The sequence below is a fragment of the Bidens hawaiensis genome, unplaced genomic scaffold, assembly GCF_021521415.1.
Source record: "Bidens hawaiensis isolate Kalapana, Puna unplaced genomic scaffold, B.hawaiensis_p1.1 tig00000780_1, whole genome shotgun sequence".
Lineage (NCBI taxonomy): Eukaryota > Viridiplantae > Streptophyta > Magnoliopsida > Asterales > Asteraceae > Bidens > Bidens hawaiensis.
In genome coordinates this window covers 2,719,188-2,742,232 of record NW_027491045.1, presented here as the reverse complement: position 1 = coordinate 2,742,232, position 23,045 = coordinate 2,719,188, and the positions used below count along the sequence as shown (strand labels likewise).

Here is a 23,045-nt window from a genome sequence, read left to right as displayed (position 1 = left end):
CGAGTGTCACTGTAAACTTAGTATGCATGGGCTAGAGCTGTCAACGAGCTGAGTCGAGTTGAGCCAGAGTGTGCTCGAGCTCGAACTTAATAGAGCTGGCTCGAGCTCGGCTCGTTTTGTTTATCGAGCGGAAAAATCGAGCTCGAGCTCCTTTAAATTTTTTTTATTTTGTATTTTACAAATTTTGATATATAAAAGACAAAAGTTATAATTTTAACATATATATTATATAAAATTTATAAACTAGAGAATTTATAACTTTATATGTGTTATTTTAGTTATTCTTTTATAAGGTTTCAGGTATCGAGTGACATAATATATGTATAATTTTTATTTATTTAATATATAGATATTAAAATTGATGGTTTAATCTAAACGAGCCAAGCTAATGAGTCGAGCCAAGACCGAGCCACGAGCCGAGCTGACCCTGGCTCGAGCTCAGCTCGTTTAAAAATCGAGCCGAGTCAAGTCGAGTTCATTTAGAATCGAGCTTTTCAAGCCGAACTTTTTTCGAGCTATTTTCAAGCGAGCCGTGAGCCGCGGCCTTTTTGAACATCCGTAACCTTGGCCCACCTGACGTACACTATCATCCTCTACCCTGCTCGATAGGCCATTATTAAATGTTTTAAATACCCAATACCAACGTCACATGAGCGTTGTGATCCATTTAGTTAATTAGTGGGTTGTTTGAGTTATTGGGCTCGTTTATGGTTATGTTATTTGGGTCTAGTACATTTGAACTTGTGTTTGGGCTTTAGTTTGTTTGGATCGTAGGCCCATTAAAATAACCATTCAAAAGATAATCTAACATATATTTGGACTTACACTTTGTTACGTGTTTTACCTTTAAATATGTGGTCATAAAAATATAAAATAAACAAAATTGACGTGTTATAATCTTAGTCAATGAAAGTGTGACACGTGGTGTCACAATTTTGGTATCTTGTGGATTTAGGTAATCATCAACCTCCATTGGCTAGTACATATGATTGAAGAAAAGAAGTACAAGTGTACAATGTACATGTGTGTTTGTGTAGTACGATGCATAATAAAATCAAAAGTAAAATGTGAACACTTAACATCTTTGTGTTCGAGAGGCTTCAAACATCACATACCGAAAGAAAATGAATCCGAATGGAGTGCGAGAGAGAAACTACCGATGGAACTATTGGTTGTTTGAAGGACGTGTCGACTTTCTGGAACGATCTAAGGCTATGTGTAGTGGAGGTGTTCTAAAATGGGACGTCACGCGACGCTCAGTCAGCAAAATGTGAGTTTTTGTTTTAAGGGTGTAATTGTTTTGTAGCCTCATATACATATATATGTATATATATCACACACACACACACACTATTATAGTAATAATAATATAACATCAACAAGAACAGGCAAAAAGTTCTCAACCCCCCCCCCCCCCCTCAATCGCCCAAATATCGCCTGGGGGCGGTGTTCCTCCAATCTATCGCCTCTGAATCTCGCCCCGTTACACATAGCCTAAGGGATTCATTGGCACGAGGTGGTCAGTAGGATTATTTGACTGTTTAACCAGTTAAATTTTCTATTAATAATATATGTTTCTAATATCTTCATTTTTTAATATTTGTATCTTTTAAATTATCATGGATGAACAATCTAATGAATGTTGGATTGTTAGTTTCTGAATTTTAAGTTTTGCATTTTGTTTTAATAAGATTTGAATAGAGTAATGTTTATTACAAAACATGATTCTACCTTCAAATTGAGTCTACCTTTGAATACCCAAAGTAAACCTATGATAATTACAAAAATAAAGACACCCTTTAGGCTGTTAACGAAACACTAAAAAGACTTAACTGATTAATTGTTTTGGAAAAGAAGAAAACATCCACCCACTCACCCAAGTTGTCTTTTAAGTTAGAGATGTTATATTCAAACACTAGCCTATCAGGGCTCATATGATCATTATAGGCCTATACAAGATGTACATGTACTTAGGTGTCAGACCTGATTTGTTACCTACACTTACACGAGATGTATAGGCCATGATCTCGCACAAAGCCTCAGGCCTATGCGATCCATTTAGGCCATATGACTCGTATGGGTTTCTTTATGACTCATATAGGTGTTTACATGACTTGTATAGGCCTATTCAAAACATATGTTTTATCGGTCAAAGTTACCTAACCATCAAGCATATACAAGTCTTTTAGATGCAAGACGATGTTTTACATATAACATCGTGATGTATAAGTATCGCATGTCTTCACTTATCGTTTCAGAAAACCGCAGTTAGTAATTATACCTATGCTTTTTATTAAAATCGAATCCTTTTCACAATTTTTTTAGCGGTCAACGAATTCTCTAAATGAGATACTGACAAAATTCACCACATCGAGATACATTCGTCTTTCGATCATGAGAAAACCCTCACCTAAGGTCAATGCACGTGAACACTCGTCTGTGAAATAAAACTCGTTCAATTCAATAATCCAATTATTGCCGCATAAACTAAACAATGTGGGCAAAAATCAAACCTAGATGGCTGGATCCCATAAATAGAGGTGCACAAAAAACCCGTACCCGGAACCGGACCCGAAAAAAATACCCGGAACTGGTTTTTTTTATACCTGGGTATTCTATACCCGAAACCGGAACCGACCCTACCCGTAGGGTATGGATAGGGTATGCTTTTTGAGCTCAATACCCGTACCCGGAACCGTACCCGATTTATACCCGTAAATACCCGGAACCGGTCATACCCTATACCCATACCCGGTTATACCCGATACCTGATACCAATTTTCTAATACCCAAAATAATACATGAGTATTTATAGTATATTTTACTTCACAACTTTTATGTTAAAGTTTTTTTAAAATGCATATTATTAAGTAAATAATTTGTATTTAAGTTGATTTATGGTTTTTGTAATATAGTTTAATTGTTTTTATAAATTACAAAGCAAATATAAAATTTAAACAAATTTAAAAATGAAATAAAAGTTACAAATTTAAAACCGGGTATTAATATCCGGTCGTACGTGAACAAATACTCGGTTCCAATACCCGGTTATACCCGAACCCGATCATACCCTACCCGGGTACATAGGGTTGAGGTTTTCTCCTCAATACCCTACCCGATTTCTCTCAATACCCAATTTTTCAATACCCGATCATACCCGAAACCAGTCCATACCCGAACCCGGGTATTAGAAAAAACCCGATTTGTGCACCTCTACCCATAAAACACCACCAACTTTTATTGAAAAATAATAATAAAAGTTTTACTTTACACTGTTTTAATAATTTTCCTATAAAGTAGGGTGTGCGTGATGCGATTCGATGCGGTTTTTCATTATAACCGAGCAGAAAACCAAAATTACGTTTTATGATTTTTTAAAACCGTTCGGTTTCGGGTTTTTCGATTTTCAAATTTTGAGTTCAGTTCGGAATTTTGATGCGATTTTTTCGGTTTTGCTAATAAAGCCAAAACTTTTTGAGCAAAAAAAAAAAAAAAAAAAAACTTAGACCCAAGATATTGAAATTGGGTATGACATTTTTTTTATTTAAACCGATAACTAATATGATATTGAATATTTAGATCTCAAATATTAAAAGCTAATAAAAAATACATTTAAAATCAAAACTAAAACTACCAATATTATTAGTTATTGACCACATGCTCAAACTAAATATATTTGTTATTAACCATATGTTGAAATTAAACAAACAATCATTGACAGATTTTGTTTTAATGGTTATTCATTTTTTATTATTTCTGTTGGGTTCGGTTTTTTCGGTTAATTACAAAACACGAAACCGAACCAAAACCAATATTTTCATTTTTATCTAAAGTTAAAAATCGAACCGTCAGTTTATAATTCGGTTCGGTTTTTTCGATTTCGGTTCGGTCTTTTTCGGTTTTGTGCACACACTATAAAGAGTGCAAGGTACAACAATAGCTGCATAACTTACAACTTTATCAAAACCTTCTATGCACCCGCTCACAGCGGATCACCTCACTCTCTTAACCCAAATTCCTCATCTCATTTCACCTTTATTATTTTCCACATCATTTTCACACACACACACACACACACACAAATAATATTATATAATCACCGATTCAAATCAGCCGTCGTAAACCTAGGGTTCCGGTAACAACAACCACCGATAACAACTATAACCATGTGGAAACGAGCATCATCCAAACTACTATCCCTCCGATCCGCCGCCACACCCACCCGTCTCATCACACCCACATTCTCGCCGCTGACTCTCCGTCCATCGGCGACGACTTTTATTATTTGTAATTATTCCGGTAATTGTTTTTTAATTTTCGGTCAGATCTGTGGTTAATATGTGATTCTGGATGTGGGTTTGTTGTATTTTGTGGAATTGGTTAATGGGTTTGTTGTATCTTGTGGAATTGGTTAATGGGTTTGTTGTATCTTGTTGAATTGGTTAATGGGTTTGTTGTATCTTGTGGAATTGGTTAATGGGTTGGTGTTAATTTGTGGAATTGGTTAATGGGTTTGTTGTATTTTGTGGAATTGGTTAATGGGTTTTTTGTATCTTGTTGAATTGGTTAATGGGTTGGTGTTAATTTTTAGGAAATGTGTCGAAGAAGGTGGAAGATGTGATGCCGATTGCGACTGGACATGAGCGTGAGGAGCTTGAAGCTGAGCTTCAGGTCAGTCGTTTGTTTTGTGGTGGTATTTGTAGTCAGTGTTGTAGAAATCGCCAGTCGGGTGGTGGGGTAGGGACTAGTGGTTAATCGGATTGGAATTTATATGTAACTTTTCATATATGCATATATATATTTTATATATTTTGACCGATTTTGTAAAAATGGGGATTAATTGGCGACATGTCGGTGTGGTAGAGACTAGTGATTAATCGGATTAATAGGGATTAGTCGGGATTAATTGGATTGGAAATTTATACAATATGCATATATATTTCAAATTTTATGTATAAAATGTTCAGTTTTTACTGATTTTGTACAAATGGGGATTACTTGGCGACAAGTCTGTGTGGTAGAGGCTAGCGATTAATTGGATTGGAAGTTATATGTAAATTTTCAAATATACAATATACATATATATATATATATATTTCAAATTATATGTATAAAATTTTTAATTTTGACTGATTTTGTACAAGTGGGGATTAATTGGTGACAAGTCTGTGTGGTAGAGACTAGCGATTAATTGGATTAATAGTGTGATTAGTCGGATTGGAATTTATATGTAAATTTTCAAATATACATATATATTTTAAATTTTATGTATAATTTTTTTTTTATTTTGACCGATTTTGAACAAATGGGGATTAATTGGCGACAAGTCGGTGTGGTAGAGACTAGTGATTAATTGGGATTTTTACAACATTGGTAATGGCCAGTTGGGCGGTGGAGTTTAATCGGGATTAATTGAAATTAATCGGTGCCTAAGGATTTTTACAACCATGTTTGCGGTTTATAAATTTGTGGAGATTGATGTTGATTTGTTGTTTGTTGCTGTGTGGAATCAGGGACGGGATATTCTGGATATCAATTTTCCTGAAGGTCCTTTTGGTACCAAGGTAAGTAGAATGATAATATTAATTGAAATGATAGTTTTATTGGATTGATTTTGATGCTTATAACTTATATAATGTGTGCCGTTGATTTGAATCATCAGTTATTAGTTCTTGTGTGAAATATCGGTACCGATAATATTGGCGATATTGACTGATATTCCCGATATCAGTGTTTTAAGTCTTAATTTTCAAGTTTTAGTGTTTAATGTAGTGTTTTGAGTCTTAATCAGTTCCTACTTGCTACAATTGTTAGTGTTTTGCAAGTTGCAAAAGGATAATTTGTTAATAGTAGGAGAGTATACTGAATTGTTAGTGTTAATGTGCTGTATATATAAATTTTGCATGATATTAAAATTACCGATATCCTACCAAGATAATTTATATCTCAAATATCGGTCGACCGATATCCGATATTTTTCCGCATTAACTGCTTAGTTGTACATACATATTTTTAATGCCTGGGTCCTTAGTAAGTAATGTTAGTTTGCAGAATGTACATGAAAATAGCATATAAGTTAGCTGTTTGCTTATCATATGAGATATCATCAGTCTAATGTAACGTGTCATGCATAATAGTATCCTGTATCTACTTTGATATTTAAGCAAGAATCATATTCTTGTTCTTATGCAGTATGCCATATGTGTACTAAGCTATGCACTATGCCCCTATATGTACTAAGACCTATATATTTATCTACTATACTGCATTCACTAAGGTACTCCTTATACTTTACAAGTAAGTGCACATGATTATAACACGTCGTCTTTAAACTCTTTAATCGGACTTTCCTGCATCATAACAAACTGTGTATTATTTCTACTTTGATGTTCGCCTTATTTAGTTTTACTTAAGGAAAGCATCATAAAAAATGTATCGAGTTTTATATACTTTGTGTTTAATTTGTTGCGGCTTTGATGTCTGAACTGTTGCTGAAGCTGTGATTGTCTGTTGTTTATAGGAAGCACCTGCTGTGGTCAAATCTTACTATGACCAAAGAATTGTTGGCTGCCCTGGAGCTGAAGGCGGTGAGTCAATTCTCTCTCTCTCTCTTTTTTTTTGTAATTATGAAGAATGTACTCTATATATATAATAGCTTATTAACAATATTATGTTCTTTTTTTTTTTGTCATAGAGGATGAGCATGATGTTGTTTGGTTTTGGCTAAAGAAAGGTGAACCGCATGAATGCCCAGTATGCTCCCAATATTTTGTGGTGAGTGCAGCTCAACTATTTAGGCAAACATTTATTTAATTAAATTGTGTCATTTTGATTAAATTGTTATTATTCTTTAAATATTATTTCATCTTCAAATATAAGTTTTTTGTCCATTTGGCTTAAAACTAAAATGCGTGCTCATTTCCGGAAACAACTAACAAGCTGGATTGTTTTAATCTGACTACACTCTTTATCATGCTTTTTATATTAAACACGGGTTTGGTGGTTTACAGTTGGAAGTAGTGGGCCCGGGCGGACTTCCAGATGGGCTTGATGAAGATGAACATCATCATCATCACTGACTGCATTTTCTAAAGTTTAATATGGCGGAATAAGAATCTGAGAGATTTCAACGTTCTGCAGCTTCTTCAAGGGTTCTGCGTTTTGTTTTGTTTACTGTTTGGTTTTAGGTATGAATGAGCATGCAGACGATATTTTTTGTTTGTGAATTCTGGGATTTGGGGCATGCGGTTTGTGTATTGGAATTGCACACACTATTGCTTGAATGCATTCAGAATAATTAATGGCACAGAACCTAAGTGCTTTCAATTTTTATGTTTATAGTTTTGCCTTTTTTTAGATTCATAATCGTCAGTTTGTCACGTATGAAACCGTTTTGGCATTTTCATTGCAAGGTCATGATGCCTATATGGCCCTGGCTTTCATGAACGGAAAGATCAAGGACCATCTAAGTAATGTTTTAACACGTTTCTAATTTGATTACAGCTCGTCGACCCTTTTGACTTATTTAGATAAATAGGTTTGCGTGTTCAGGTTATTCAGATAACTTCAAAATGTTCCAACTAAAGTAATAGCTTTTGTTAGAACCCGATCAAAACGTAAGCAATTTAATGACGGTTGTCAGGTTTAACTCGATGTATGAACTTACACCAACCCATTTCTGCATGAACTTCTAGAGGTCAAAGATTCATACACTTATGTGACGACTAGACGATTTACTTTTACATGCGACCCCAAACACTTTTGTTGTTGAATACCGCACGCTGCTTTGGCATACTTTTTGAAACATATCTTAACTTGTTTACCTGGTAATTATGAAACACACGTCGTTCTCCATAGTGCATACCTATGGCAAAGGTGTATATTTCCAGACTGTTACTAATAAGGACCAAAGGCTTTTAACCGAACGGGTCTGGGTTTGTCAAAGATGTCAAAGCCTCAAAGGTGTAAGTTAGACGGTCTAAATAATCACATACACTACCTCCTAACTCATTTTGTTAAGCAAGTTTTAGGCTTTATGTCTATCATGTGTTCAGGTTAACTTATATAATGGACTACACGATGTACGTCTAGCTATATGATTTGTCCAAATTGTGGTTAATGCTTATGACAAATATACAAGCTGCGCTAAAGAGTCTTATCAATTAAACCCATCAACCCGACAATCGACATTTCTAAGGCACATATAAGATTCATGAAGACTACCAACAAGAATCAACAAACATAAATAAATCTCAATGTCACATAAACTAAAATGTCAACAGTAACATTTATTTTAACACTCGGTGGTAATAAGAATCGTGCTTTAAAATAACAACTTAAAACATAGCAACCTGAATATCATCAAGCAGCAAGAAACCTGTCTAATCTGAAGATTTTGTTGCCTTTAGCTTCTCCTTCAGCTCACCATTCTGCATAAACCAAAAATGTTTTGAGCGGTACGTTTTTCACATTTTATAAACTAACATGTGATATAAACCGTAATATGAAAAAAAAGCTGCAGAAACTCACCTGATGCATACTGAGAATGATGTCTGATCCTCCAATGAACTCTCCATTTATAAATATCTGAGGAAACGTCGGCCACATGCTGCACAGAAACCGTACAAACAAATTAGAATAATCAATAAAAATTAAAAGATATGGACTAGAAAAAGAAAGCTGCTTCAAGTTAAACCAAATTTGCATGTCAATTGCTTATTACCTGAAAGATTTTACAGCATTCTTAAGCTTGGGATCTTCCAATATGTTTCTTGAATGTATGGGGACTCCTGTGACAAAAACACAACAATACTCAAAATTATTAAAATATACATAATCTTGATGGAAAATAAAGTAGAATTAGCTAATATGCAAAAGTGAAGCAAATTTGGCAATTAAATATGGGCTTCTAGAATAGTTTGTGATTGTTACCTATTTATTTGAGGATTATTACTATTCATATAATCAAATATGCAGACGTGTTATGGAACTTGTGGATGAAATAATTTATATTGGTTGTTATTCATTTTAACTTTTAAGATCTATAGTATGCGTGCACAAATTGCCTTTTTTTATTTTTTGTAAAAAAATGTTCTAGTAATAGACTAATAGAACCAACCAAAGGCGCTGCATTAACCTCTAAAATTAGCTTGAGATTAAGAGCAATAATGTTAACTTGTAAACGATTATAGTTTAAAAAGCTCTTTTTTGTTTAGTTTGACAAAAAATAATATACCGAAAGCAACTTTATGACTTGAGAACTTACGATATTCACTCAATACTCTGACTGCTAATGAGCTAAATCCACAGCGCGGTTGCTCTGGATCCCCTTTCATATAAATCATCACATGGTTGTCCTTGACATCCTACACATTACAACTAAAACATGTAACAATTACACAAAAAAAATCAAACTGAAATATAAAAATAGGTTCATGATATGATATACTCATGAACCACCACCAACCTGCTCAACAATGTCCTTCAGAGTAATGTCAGAATTCTCAAGCTTATTTGTGGGCTTGAAATCATCATGTGTATCAGGATCATTAGGCACACTAGTTGAAAATCTCATCCCATGCTGCAAGAATGATCCAGAGGCCTAATTGATTGAAACAAAGACCTTTGTGTAAGAAAATACAAAATTGGTACTAGCAAGCATTAATATTTTTTAAAAAAAGTAATCCATTTTAAAGGCTTGTAAACAAATTGAACGAATACAGACAGGATCATGTTTGTGTTCGTTAAACCGAACACGGACATAAAATCAAACATTTTTTTGTGTTCACGTTCGTTCATCAAGAAAAAAGCATGTTCATGTTCGTTCTTTTAAAACCTAAACCAACAGTTCACGAGCGTAAACAAACTCCGACTGAAACTACTTAACCTAAAAAGTTTTTTTTGCCTAAGTAGCCTAAAAAGAAATTTTATTTTATTGCGAACCGGCTAAAATGAACTCTGAATGAACTACTTACATATATATTAATATAAACATAACTACTCATGTATATATTAAAATTTAAACAAACATAAATGAATGAACAAAACACGTGGTCATGTTCATTCGTTCGTTTAATTAAATGAACAAGATGTTCGGTTCGTTTACAGGCCTACCATTTAGCAAGCGTTAACATCTAAATATATCACCAATCTGAATAATCCAAATATACAATGAAAAATTCATCCAACATCTAAGTTCCAAACCCTAGCTACTCATAAAACTCCATCGTAATCGGTAATCAATAACTAAACTTGACATGAACCCTCAATTTTACAGAAAAATTAACATATTCTACAATACTTGCTCTTTCACCAAATAAATTTGTCAAACAGAAACTACTTATCGTCAGTTCTAATCAATTCATTGCATAAGAGCATATACTAAAGGCAAGAACATCAAATTAAACAAACTTACAGCCCTAATTAGAAAAAATAAATATACGAAAACCTAACAACTTGAGCAAATCGATATTTTATCTAGGGGTGCAAACAAGTCGAGCCGCTCATTAGCTACTCGAGATCGGATAGATAAAAGGCTCAAAACGAGCCGAGTCCATGCCTCAAACAAAGTTCGTTTAGTTATTGAGCCTGAGGCGAGCTCAAGCCTTGTACGGGAAGCTGCTCGTTGAGGCTCATCAAGCCTTAATGAGACAAGCTCCAGCTCTTTTAAGGTACTACACGAGCTCGGGTCATGCTTAGGCTCATTTTAAATTTTTTCTAAGAATATATAAAAGATAATTAGAAACGTATATGAATTAATTAACACATGATAAACGATCCGAGCCAAGCTCGAGCTCTCGTAAGTCAAAACGAGCCGAGCTCGAGGTTGCTTAAACACCTAATTTTATATCATATAATCGTACCGATGCAGTTGTGCGAGCGTACTCCATTGACCTAAATCTGTTGACCAGCATATTTGATAAAACCCTAGCCATCGCAATACAGATAAAACTCTGCACCAAATCAATAAACACGGATTAGTTAATTGAATACTTAAATTAATATGTTAACGAAGACGAATACAGATTAGTCTTCTGTAATGATTATTCGTGTGGTGGAATATTAATATTAAGATTTAAGCGTGAAATTGAAGAAGAAACCTCACCGGTGTAATATTATTTGATGATCGTTTTCGCCGAAAATGATTTCACCCTTTGCGGCCCTGACCTGGGGTTTTATGTTTTCGAGAACTGCGGTTCTATTCGTGTGCGGTTTGGCTTGTGTCGGTTTTGGGCTAAAACTAAGTTAAAAACCAAAAGTCGTTTGGTTTCTATATGTTTAATTTAAGCTTTAAAATTTTGAGTTGAAAATAAATTTGTCCCAAGATATTGAATTTGGGGCTAACTCGTTTGGTTAGATAATGATTAAATACTTACTAGTATTAAGACCATCAAAATAAAAAAAACTCAAATAAAAAGGAAAATGAAAAATGAAAATATAAAACCGAATGAAAAGTATACGTAAAAACATATAGGCAAGTTAAATGTAAGAGACAAGAGTCACAAGACAATAACTAAGTCGATCTAGAACCCACGCGTTGCGACGAGGCCGTTAAACTGGGGAAAATATGCGTAGAAATGTTGAATCACACACATTGCAACGTGTTAGCTTGCAAAATTTAGATCAAAATGTAAAATTAAAAATTTGTAAAAAGAAAAAGTATAAATTTCTATAAGTTACTTTAATTAGAAAATAAAAAAAAATGTAAATTTATGAATTCGGTTCGATTTTTATTACATGTAAGACTAGTTCAACTTTTAAATTTGGTTTGAGTTTGGTTTAATTGATTTGGTTTTTCAATTTTCAAATCATGTTTTTTGGTTTCATGCTTACCCTAGTTTAATTTCAACTTCTTTTTCCCTAAATTGAATCCTTTTTTTTTAGTGTTCACTTACAAACATTAAAAAAGAATACATATAGTGGACCCGATTTTGATGCGTAAGATTGCTCATAACATGAAATCTGAATCAAACATACAAAAATTGTCTTGTGTCCATATTTTATCGGAGTGGTTACTCGCGCACACAAGTATGATGATACTAAGTTATGCGGCTAAGTCCTCTTTACGAAACTTTTGTTATTGGGTTAGCCATATACTTTAATGATGGGCTTCATCAAACGACTCAAGACCTTTTCACGGTAAACAACCGATGATTTGGTGGAAGTAACTATTTTTATGTGACTGTGTTGGAAAAGAAATGGAAGAATGGGAATCAAAGAACTTCTTATTATTGTAGAAAGCGACAATATAACATGTCGAAGACGAAAGTTTAGCTTATGCAAGTCGTATATGTGACTGTTTTGGAAAAGAAATGGAAGAACGAGCTCATTTACACCCCGCCCAACCCACATATAACTTAAGTTTAGCTTAATTCGAGCTCAACATAGTCACATACATTGATAGATATACATACTTACATTTAAAATGAATCCACTCAAGTTCTACAAGTAAATCAGAATGCAAATGAACCAAGACAGAAATTGTTATATATAAAAAAAAACATATCATCAAAGTAGCAGAATACTAGAAGCAAGTCTTAAAGATACCCAGACATTACTCTCCAAGAGTATTCAAACAATATCATAAAAATAAAAAACTAAGGCAGATTTGAGCTAACAATGTGGTTGCCTGTACCTAACGGTTACGCGAGCTTGGTTGACCGTTTGACCTCTGTCCAACACGTGTCGGGGTTCTGCTTCTTGTGGTTCGGGCATTCTCTCTTGACATGTTAGATTCTATACGTGTCGGGGTTCTGCTTCTTGCGGTTTGGGCATTCTCTCTTGACATGTTAGATTCTATACGTGTCGGGGTTCTGCTTCTTGCGGTTCGGGCATTCTCTCTTGACATGTTAGATTCTATAGTCTCTGATTCATGTAGTGCAAAGTCAAACATGCTGTCCCAATCATCCAAAAACGAACTATCATCTGAAGCCGAATCAAATACAGACAACACATTTTCAAGATTCGATATATTCGATTCGAAACTACGCATAAAGATTGCATAATCATTATCCCAAATCGGGCTCGCAAGATCCATGAATTCATTTGCATCATCATCAAAATCAACATCATCATCATCACCAGGCTCAAACTGCATACCGAGCATGTCTTGTTGCTCAATATCTTCTTCCAATATTCTCCACTCGAGTTCCCGTTCAGGGTCAACATCCGTCGGCTTAACACGCGGGTGAACACGCCTGGCGTGTTTTCTCAACTCAGTATAATTTCCCGAAAAATCACAGGTGCCAAGTGAGCAAGTTCTTGTTTTCGAGTTCATGAACTGGCGAGCAGGGTTTACGACGGTCCATCCACTGACTTGACCTCTGCATAACGGGCAAACGAGCTTTGTTGACTTGCGAAACTGGTCAAGACAGTTTGAGTGGCGGGAACTCGTGTCGCACATGTACGGTCGGCATCCTTTTTGATGAGATGAACAGAGTAAGAGGACTGCATTGTGTGGGTGTTCCATGCATATAGGGCATCTAGCTTCTTCACATTCGGTTTCATTTATAATTGGTTGAGAGGGTGATTTGTGTGTACTTGTTTTATTATTACTGTTGTAACGGGAATAGGGAGACGCCCCGCACCTACAACACGATGATCTTCTCTCTTTGGGCATCTTCACGATTTCACAAATCAGCCACTACAAAACATAATCACAAATGGTCAATTATATTGTACAATAAAGATTCAAATATTGTATGGTGAAAACAATTAGGCGTTGTCTCGAGAATTATAGATTACAAGGCATTCATTGTTTCTTTTAACTTCAAGAATAATTACATGTATAGCCCAAATTCCACTATTCCACCATTATCACCAATATAATTCGTTTATACACAAAGATCATTAACATTGAATAAACGAATGATTGAAAATCACATTAAATTCTAATTACTTTCTTGAAAGAAAAGCTGTGGAAAACAAATCTATATTCACAAATAACAGATTAGATAACTAAAATTGTTCATCTGTATCAACAGTACATTATGCAACTGATTGTTTTATGATTGTAATCCGTTCCATATATCAATTAGGTCAAATGTATTATGTATCTTATACATTGTAAAAGGTGAATAATAGAACTCGATTCAGTGCCAATCAATTTGCACAATATATATAGATACATTTGACCTAATCTATATATGGAACCGATTACAGTCCTAATACAAATAATACTCAAATTCAATTAAATAATCTTCTAGAATCTGCATCCTAATAGATATAAATCCATCTGTAGGTACACTACCATGAAATTCAAGTTTAAAATTGGAATTATAGCTTATTAACTTGAAATTTTAACCTAATTATGCTCAAATTACAATGCAACGTCGTAAACATACACTAAGGGTTCCACCGCCCAAACTTCCACCCAATTATTCTCAATCATATCACATAGAGTCATACACATATTTCATAATCACATATACAGATTCCAGATGTAAAATTGAGATCATTAACATCAGGATGTGGAATGGATGGGAATCACATTAACCTCTAATTCTTTTCTAGAAAGAAAACATGTGAAACAACAAATTTATGTCCACAATTCAGAAACTAGGGGAAGAAAATTGTTCATCACAATCAACTGTACAATATAGCAACTGATATAATTCTAATCTGTATGTATATACACCATGAGATTCAAGTTTTGACCTAATTACGCTCAAACAACAATCCAACAGCATAAACATACACTTAGGGTCCACCGCCCAAATTTCCACCTAAGCTATTCTCAATCACATCACGTACACTCATACACATCTTTCTAAATCACAATTAAATATTCCAGCCGTAACATCGAGATTAAAACACTAATAATAACTGAAATTTCCAGGTCCTATCAAACCGTACCTAAACGTATACATACAAAACCTAATTCATAACAAGTGCGATATATTCGCGAAATCAAACACTCAAAACACTAATCAAAGCCTTAATTGAAGCTATAAATCAAACCTGATTGCTAATCTAAATGTGAAAGTGAGATTATAGCTTATTAAGTTAACTAGTTAGCCTAATTACGCTCAAACTACAATCCAACGGTGTAAACATACACTTAGGGTTCCACCGTACAGTCAAACACATCATTCATAATCACAATTACAGATTCATAATATAACATCATGAATGAAATCACCAGGTCCTATTAAACCGGATCTATATATCATCATACAATTATGCAAAACCTAATTCATAACAACTACGATATATTCGAGTAATTGAAACATTCAAAACAGTAATACTAATAATAATTATAATAATAAATCGAACCTGATATTGTTAATCGAACAACCGAATTTTGTGGACTGGTTACTACGGTACGCAGGGTTACATGAAGCGTGAATCATGTGTATTTGTGTGTTTAAATATCCGTACACAAAAGCATGCCGCTCGTGAGCTACGTGTCAGTCAGCGAATGGGTCGTTTGTGTTTTGGATACTTGGGCCTAAATATATTTGGCATTATCACAAGCCCAAAGTCTAATACTTGTGCCCAAATATCTTTCAATACAACCAAGTAGAGGTAAGAAGTGCACAAACTGCCAAACCAGGTATTTTCTAAAACTAGTTTCGGGTATAGTCGGGTATTTTACGGGTTTTGGGTTTTCTCGGGTAGGTTTGGTCATGTTTTGACAGGGTAAAGGTGGAATCGGTTCCGACGGGTCCGATTTAGGTATAAGTCCAAGGAGAAACCCAAAATTAGGTCTGTACCCGCTGGTCGGGTACGGGCAGGAACCAGAACCTGGTTGTGCACCTCTAGACCCGAGTCACCCAAGTACCAGTGTTGCAAAAATTTTGAGTATGTGATGATTAATCCTCGATTAAATGCTAGTCTCCACCCCACTGAATAACTTTGGGCTAGTTAGCCAATTACTCGGTCAATGGTCAAATACAACGAAACTAAAGATTACTCGGGCTTAGTCGGCATTTTTTTGGGCAAGGAACCTGTCAAAATCGACGGTTTCCGACGAGATTTCAGCCAAATTTAGCGGTTTTCAATGAGATTATGGTCAATTTCCAGTTAAAATGTATATGCATATATATAAAACTGAAAATTACATATAAAAATGTGTGTGTGTGTATAACTGAAGAGTATACATTAAAGTCTGATCTGATTAATCCCGATTAATCGTCAGTCTCCATCTCACTGTCCGACTAGCGATTTCTACAACACTACTATAGTACCAGGTACCCACCCATGTTTTTTGTTCAGTTCACTTAAGTATAAATGTATGTTGAATACAAATTTTAAATTATGTTTTTAATAATTCTATAAAGTATGGTATTAATCTTCTTATTATTTTCGAATTCAATTAGATAACCTAAAATAAGTTGAAACAGTATCTAACCAAATAGTAAATTCTAGATTTTGTCAAGCTAATTCTCTTACACATTTAGCCATTTAGGGTTTTTATTTATTAAATTACTACATTTTGATTTTGTCTGAGCTCACAGGCTCGTATAAATATTTGAGCCAAATGCAAACTAACTAGTAACTATAACTTTCTTGTATAAAACCTCGAGTTGGTCAGCTCTAGTTCACTGGCTCGTATAAGCTAGCTTCTTTTCTTGAATATTACCAGTTAGGTATTTTTGTATTATTAAAGACCCTGATAATTTGATATTATTGTTAATTTGTTATTTAAGACTTTTATAAAAGAAATACATTTATAAAGGTTAAGAAAAAAATAAGTCAATTTGTTACGTCATGAGCTTTTTTGGGTTAAAGGCGAACCGGTAAAAAAAATAGTTTCTAGGTCGGTGAAATACCAAGCTAAGATGACTTATCAGTCGTAAGTAGTATTATTACTTGCTAGTTAGAAACACAAGAACTTGAGCTCGAGTTTAACATATTATGTTTTAACTTAATTATTTTGTCACAAACTATAGCTCAATAAAACTCAATATTTTTCTTTTCTTTAAATGCAAAGCTAGCATATAACTAAACATCTTCAAACCCAACGGTAGTTGCACGATAGACTAGTTGAAAACGAGATGCACATTTGTTGGGGTGTATTAAATTGCTTTTGGTTCCATTGGATGGACCAATTTACCATTCAATTTGTGTGGATTGAGACCCTCATTTGTCTTTGTATAAGTTGTCAAAAAGAATAATTTATTTTGAATGGCTAGTTATTTTTTTAAGGGTATCCGTAAAATCACTGATATTCTACTTTTAAATGAACACCTTAACACAACTTCATATTTATTTTTTATATGGGATGTTGCCTATGTTGTCGTTAATGCGGAAACGAAATTACCCACATGTTGTCATTTGTGTGGACCTTACTGGAGTGTCCACCTTGTCGGGCTTAGGCCAACGAGTTTGTTTCTAGCCAGACCGTGTTGAAGACGGTATCAGGGGAAGTTGCTAAGCATAAGAAAGTCTACATTGAAAACCAACACATATTCATTTCCCTCCCTTTTGATAAATTTATATTTATTGCTCTTGAAGCTGTTGCGTTCTTAAAAATAATTCAGCATGTCGTGCACAGCAACTCATCGACGCTAAAGAACCATAGCTTTGTTTTCAGCACAATCGATTTTACCATTCAAAAGGAGGTTGTTGCCAGTTGCACGTCTCTCTGTTATAATTGGATCCTTTTAGAAATGGATATCACGATAAGCAACATCATCGTCTCTTTCATCATATCACAAGATAGTTAATACAAACGTGTATTGCTTTTTATTAATCACAATTATCAATCATCATTTGGTCGCTATCGGTCCCAACTAAGAAATTAGCTGCTGACGGTCCCAACTTTTAACGTATATGTTCCCAACGGTCCACGACTAACAGAATCATAACGCCGTTACTTGTTGGTCGCCGGAAAAACGTGTTTAGCCAGAAGTCAATTTTTTTCGGTAAACTCAACCTGAACACCACTAGTGCACCACCACCACCAACCAACCACCACCATTTGAGCACCACCAATCGATTCTGATAATAATTCTAGGGTCTCAATAATTGAGATTTTTACTTGAAAAAGGGTCATAAATGTCCGATCTAAGGTTACAAAGATGTTTGAGACGAAAATGTTGAGTTTTACAGAAAAAAAAAAGTGAGCTTTCCAGCCAAAAACGTTTTTCTGGCGACCTGTAGTAACATCATTAAGATCTATCAGTAACGAACCGTTGGATACAAATACGTTAAAAGTTGAAACTATCGGCACAACCAATTCGTTAGTTAAGACAAACTATAAACAAAAACTAAAGCAATTTAATTTACCGTATACTATTGAACCCACCCAATGTTTTCTTGCCTAACCCTAAAACCTGAGGCTACCGTTGAATAAGAGCCCAAATTCCAGAAAATTGGGCCTCGAACAAAACGGAAAGATAATATTAATCACTATATACACTACACTACACTACACAGTCAGTCCACCTTTCATAATAAATATAAATAATAATATCATCTTCATCTTCCATTTTCATCCTCATTCAATTTATTATTATTATTCACCAATTAGCTTTCACCAGTTCCCATGGCTGCTGCCTGTAAGTCACCTTTTGTTCTAATTATGTTTATATTATGAAATTGAGCTCTTACATTATTTGGTAATTTGGTAACCAGGTAGCTTTGGGGCTTCGAGTTTGAAACTGTATAATTTGAGGTTAGGTCATGCTAGAATTGAATTAGCTAATTTACACCACCACCAGCAGAATTGTTATGGAATTAGGCTTTCGAATTCTCCAAGAGTTGACGGTTTGGTGTTATCGCAACGTTCCGGGAAAGCTTCGTATCGGTGCCTTTGTTTGCCTGAAAAAACTGCCCAATGTAAGGAATTTTGGTTAGGGATGGAAATACTGATATGATACCGAATTTGAACTAAACTGGAAGGGGTGTGCGTGGTGCTGTTTGGTGCGGTTTTGGGATAAAACCAAAACTTCGGTTTTTGAATTTTTTAAACCGTTTGGTTTTTGCCATTTGAGCTTGAAAATTTTAGGCCGAAAAAAGAAAGTTGGCAAAAAATGATGAATTTAGGTATAAATAATTTTGTTAATTGTTAACAAATAGATTATTATACATTGTTTGGTTTTGGGATAAAACCAAAACTTCGGTTTTTGAAATTTTTAAACCGTTCGGTTTTGGTTTTTTCGGTTTTTGCCATTTGAGCTTGAAAATTTTAGACCGAAAAAAGAAAGTTGGCAAAAAATGATGAATTTAGGTATAAATAATTTTGTTAATTGTTAACGAATAGATTATTATACATTTGACCAAAAATATATGAGTTACATACTTACATATTTATTAAATTCTTATAAATTACTTAAAACTAAAAATAAAAAATAAAAATTTAGGAAATCGGTTCGGTTTTTTAGGTTTTTATTAAATGCAAAACCAAAACCAAACCGTTAGTTCAGTTTTTGTTTCGGTTCGGTTTTTCGGTTTCTTGCACACCTAAAACTGGGTACCGAATAGGCGAATATTGTTCCGAATGTATTGGTTAGGTACTAGTATTTCGGTACATTATCAAATTTATTCGTAATCAAGGGTAATCAAGAAACCAAAAATCGTATTAAATTTATTCGTAATTCAACAAACAACAATGCCAAATTCATTCGAGAAAGAAAGGGACGGACACGGGTACCTAATACCCAAGAAAACTCTTCATTTTTCAATCGATATGAAATACCGAAAATGCCAAATTTATGAAAAGTGGGCATTGAATACCGTACCGTATGTAGCGGCTTGGTAATGGTAACCGGTATTCGGGAAAAATTATCTCATCCATAGTTTTAGTTGTACTCTTTGTCATGAGATTGAAGTTTAAATTTGTTTAATTACAGTGAATTTTAATATGTTAATGGGGATCAATGGTTCATATGTTGTCAGTTATATGTATCCAATGCATTTAGGGTTTAATATTGATGTTCATAAGATTGGTTTTGTATTGAACATGGCCCTACGGTTTAATCGACTTAAAACTCAAATTTCATGTTTTTTAAAGTTATTATATATAACAGCAAGTGCAGATTTAGAAGACAGTTCTGAGTTGGACAGATCATTGGAATCAACCAGCCATTTCGCTCCAACTGCTTCACAGGTAAACTATAAATTTATAATCTTGGTTTTAAAAAGCGCAATAAGGTTATCACATCGTGTATAACATTTCACTTGTTACATTTATATCATAAAAACAGGTGGAGTCTCTTCTAACAGATATTTGTGACACAACTTCAATTGCAGAGTTTGAACTGAAAGTGAGTACCTGTAAAATGACTATAATGTCCCTTAAATATGTTCAGTTATCTCTCTAAACCAAACTTTTTTTATCTTCTTTGACTTATTTGTTGTATTAGCTTGGTGGATTTCGGTTACATGTACTGAGAAACTTAGCAGTAGAAAATACAAGTTCTCCACCACCTGTTTCGGCCCCGGTCAACACTGCAAATGTCGAGTCAACTGAACAAAACGGGTCCGCATCATCACCGTCTCTAGCCATTACTAAAGCTCAACCTGTTTCGGTACAGACGATTATTGATACTGCTGCAGATGAAGGGTTGACTATAATTACCTCTCCCATGGTCAGAACCAATATATTTAAATTTTAATATAATTTTATATTATTAAAAGTGTTTTTTTTTATATTTCGTTAAATTTTCTATGTGCAATGCAGGTTGGGTACTTTAGAAGATCACGAACCGTTAAGGGGAAACGAGTACCTCCGCCATGCAAAGAGGTAACCACTTCTGGTTTTTAAATATTATTACAAATCTTAAGAATAAAATTGTTTTCACTATAAAACATTTGCTAGAAGCTGTATTATTTGGTCTTCCAAGAAAATAAAAATAAATATATGAAAAAAGTGATAACTTGGATTAGCTGGTTTTCCTATAGAGTTGGTCATTTTGAGTTTTATAACCAGTTTACTTATGAATTGGTTGATTCTAGGCTTGTAAGTAACCAAATAGACACGAACGGAGCATGTTCGTATTCGTTCATTTAACTTTAACCGAACAAGCGATCGAACACTAACAATGAAACAAATGGTGTTTTTTCTTGTTCATGTTCATTCGTTAAGAAAATGAACATGTTTGTGTTCGTTTTATGTTCGTTCATTAACAGGATAAACGAACGTGCATGAACGTAAACGAACGGCATTAACTGAGCTAAAACCAGTTATAAGTAGTGTCAAGAACGTGCTGGACCTAAAAAGTTATTAAAACTAAACTAAGTTCAAATGAGTGAAAATCTAAAATGAATATATTAACAAACGTAAACGGTCAAACTAACATACGTAAACTAATGAACATAAAAGAATTTGATTGAATAAACATAAATAAATTTAACTAAACAAACATTCGCGAACAAAATGAATGAACAAGATATGTGTTCATGTTCGTTTGTTTCGTTATATGAACAAAATATTTTGTTCATGTTTCGTTCTTTAACTAAACAAACAAACTTCCCGGCTAACGGTTCACGAAATCTTCACTGAACGCTCGGTTCGTTTACATGCCTAGTCGATTCCGGTTATGTTCATTAATATTCTTCCTATACTTGCATTGTTCTAACAGAAGCAAACAGTTAAGGAAGGGCAAGTTATTTGTTACATTGAGCAGCTTGGTGGAGAGCTTCCAATTGAGGTTCTTAATGATTAACTAATTATTCTCTAAATAAAATTAAGTGACAAAATAATTTAAATAAAATCTTACTAATTGTTTAATTTCTTTTTTTTTTCTGTTTTTAGTCTGATATAGCCGGAGAAGTTATTAAGATACTCCGTGAGGATGGTGGTATGCACAAATTATCCTAATGAATTGGTCAATACGGGTTATGTTTTATCTTCGTATACAATTTAATAATATTTTTCATGTTTGATTATTGTAAACAGATCCTGTAGGATATGGTGACGCGCTAATTGCAATTCTGCCCTCCTTTCCCGGGATCAAGAAGTTACAGTAGCTTTTTTGCAGATGGCTTATCACCATATTAATCGAGATCGGATGGCTGAGATACACATACATGCATATAAGGAAATCCATTTTATATTTTTGGCTTGTATGATCGTGCACTCGTGTAATAAGGACCTTAATCAAGACTTGTTTCATGTACCATTTTCTTGTGCTATTTTCGCTTAACTTATTTTGGCATGTGCTCAAAAGCTGCGTTAATATATTTTGTTTACCCTGGTTCAATTTGAATCTTTTGAGGTCACTTAATATAATCATTAACCATTTTATTACTTTCATAAGACTAATAGTTTTCAAAAAACAAAAATAGGTTCAAATCGTTAAACCGACAAACCAGTCAATTTAGAAGGCCAGCTTTGGATTAACCAACATACAGTCAGTAGATCATCCACAAGGAGTTACAAAAAACTACATATACAACCTCTCATGTACGAATGTCGGCTCATACCTTCAGCAATGTCAATGTGCCTTTCTGTCATCTGAGGCGTGCTTTCTTATAGGAAGAAAAGATCAGTTGGTTGTTATTGAAAGGATCTTGTCAGGTACAGAAAGCCAAAAACTATTAAATTATCCATGTATAAATTTTCAAGAACCCAATTGCTAATTCCAGGAAACAATCACAAGAAAATAAAAAAAAATCAAAATTTGGAAGTTGGCACAAAGATGCCACGGACCCGAGGCAGTGAAAGCCCGAATCAGGGTATGAAAGCGAACGATTATTCAAATAGAATCGACAACCACATTCAAATCACAAGAACCAAGTATCATTTTCAATAGCCAAACGGAAAATCAAGTCTACTCAGACATTCATACCAGCTGCAGAATATCTCCGGCATGTTTAGGATTGAGTTTGAAAACAACCTAATTGTCTTTTTCAAAAAGACGTTTTAAAAAGCCCGGATTTATGGCTTTTAAAAACAGCTTTTTAACCTAATTAAAAAGCCAAAGTAAAAAGAACTTTTGTGATTGTTGAACATTTTTTTGACTTATTGACTAGTCAATAAGTTGTTTCCAAACTCAATCCCAAACATGCCCTTAATATCAGTTTAAAAACACACATTTTAAATACCCTCTAAAACTTCTATTCCAACATGAATACTGTATAGTAAATAAAGCAAATAT

At 34.2% G+C, this 23,045-nt stretch overlaps 4 protein-coding genes across 4 annotated transcripts; 2 read left to right on the top strand and 2 right to left on the bottom strand.

Moving 5' to 3' along the window:
* The first annotated feature begins 4,098 nt into the window (after nucleotides 1–4,098).
* On the top strand, nucleotides 4,099–7,330 carry LOC143538117 (cytochrome c oxidase subunit 5b-1, mitochondrial-like). Its single transcript, XM_077031741.1, has 6 exons — nucleotides 4,099–4,299; nucleotides 4,592–4,671; nucleotides 5,514–5,564; nucleotides 6,521–6,587; nucleotides 6,695–6,774; nucleotides 7,011–7,330. Exons 1-6 carry the CDS (start codon nucleotides 4,167–4,169, stop codon nucleotides 7,077–7,079), a joined length of 480 nt encoding a protein of 159 aa, XP_076887856.1. The 5' UTR covers nucleotides 4,099–4,166; the 3' UTR covers nucleotides 7,080–7,330.
* An 892-nt stretch (nucleotides 7,331–8,222) lies between these two features.
* On the bottom strand, nucleotides 8,223–10,968 carry LOC143536930 (monothiol glutaredoxin-S15, mitochondrial-like). Its single transcript, XM_077030813.1, has 6 exons — nucleotides 10,863–10,968; nucleotides 9,467–9,601; nucleotides 9,266–9,365; nucleotides 8,723–8,789; nucleotides 8,530–8,608; nucleotides 8,223–8,429 (listed from the first exon to the last, which is right to left on the bottom strand). The coding sequence occupies exons 1-6, from the start codon at nucleotides 10,932–10,934 to the stop codon at nucleotides 8,382–8,384; spliced, it is 501 nt and encodes a 166-aa protein (XP_076886928.1). The 5' UTR covers nucleotides 10,935–10,968; the 3' UTR covers nucleotides 8,223–8,381.
* A 1,418-nt stretch (nucleotides 10,969–12,386) lies between these two features.
* LOC143536920 (uncharacterized) lies at nucleotides 12,387–13,636 on the bottom strand. Its single transcript, XM_077030804.1, has one exon. It carries the CDS (start codon nucleotides 13,616–13,618, stop codon nucleotides 12,635–12,637), a length of 984 nt encoding a protein of 327 aa, XP_076886919.1. The 5' UTR covers nucleotides 13,619–13,636; the 3' UTR covers nucleotides 12,387–12,634.
* Nucleotides 13,637–18,408: 4,772 nt separating this feature from the next.
* On the top strand, nucleotides 18,409–22,067 carry LOC143536911 (uncharacterized). Its single transcript, XM_077030797.1, has 9 exons — nucleotides 18,409–18,503; nucleotides 18,580–18,783; nucleotides 19,974–20,053; nucleotides 20,151–20,210; nucleotides 20,310–20,534; nucleotides 20,627–20,689; nucleotides 21,528–21,596; nucleotides 21,701–21,746; nucleotides 21,845–22,067. The coding sequence occupies exons 1-9, from the start codon at nucleotides 18,491–18,493 to the stop codon at nucleotides 21,913–21,915; spliced, it is 831 nt and encodes a 276-aa protein (XP_076886912.1). The 5' UTR covers nucleotides 18,409–18,490; the 3' UTR covers nucleotides 21,916–22,067.
* The last annotated feature ends 978 nt before the right edge of the window (nucleotides 22,068–23,045 follow it).

Excerpts from the sequence above, each read along its gene's own strand:
- LOC143538117 (XM_077031741.1), top strand. The coding sequence starts at position 4,167 with ATGTGGAAACGAGCATCATCCAAACTACTATCCCTCCGATCCGCCGCC. Across the intron at positions 5,565-6,520 it reads AAGGTCCTTTTGGTACCAAG|GAAGCACCTGCTGTGGTCAA; the intron begins GTAAGTAGAATG and ends TGTTGTTTATAG. Across the intron at positions 6,775-7,010 it reads TATGCTCCCAATATTTTGTG|TTGGAAGTAGTGGGCCCGGG; the intron begins GTGAGTGCAGCT and ends GGTGGTTTACAG.
- LOC143536930 (XM_077030813.1), bottom strand. The coding sequence starts at position 10,934 with ATGGCTAGGGTTTTATCAAATATGCTGGTCAACAGATTTAGGTCAATG. Across the intron at positions 9,366-9,466 it reads TGAAGGACATTGTTGAGCAG|GATGTCAAGGACAACCATGT; the intron begins GTTGGTGGTGGT and ends TGTAATGTGTAG. Across the intron at positions 8,430-8,529 it reads TCATTCTCAGTATGCATCAG|AATGGTGAGCTGAAGGAGAA; the intron begins GTGAGTTTCTGC and ends TGGTTTATGCAG.
- LOC143536920 (XM_077030804.1), bottom strand. The coding sequence starts at position 13,618 with ATGCCCAAAGAGAGAAGATCATCGTGTTGTAGGTGCGGGGCGTCTCCC.
- LOC143536911 (XM_077030797.1), top strand. Across the intron at positions 20,535-20,626 it reads CTATAATTACCTCTCCCATG|GTTGGGTACTTTAGAAGATC; the intron begins GTCAGAACCAAT and ends TGTGCAATGCAG. Across the intron at positions 21,747-21,844 it reads GATACTCCGTGAGGATGGTG|ATCCTGTAGGATATGGTGAC; the intron begins GTATGCACAAAT and ends TATTGTAAACAG.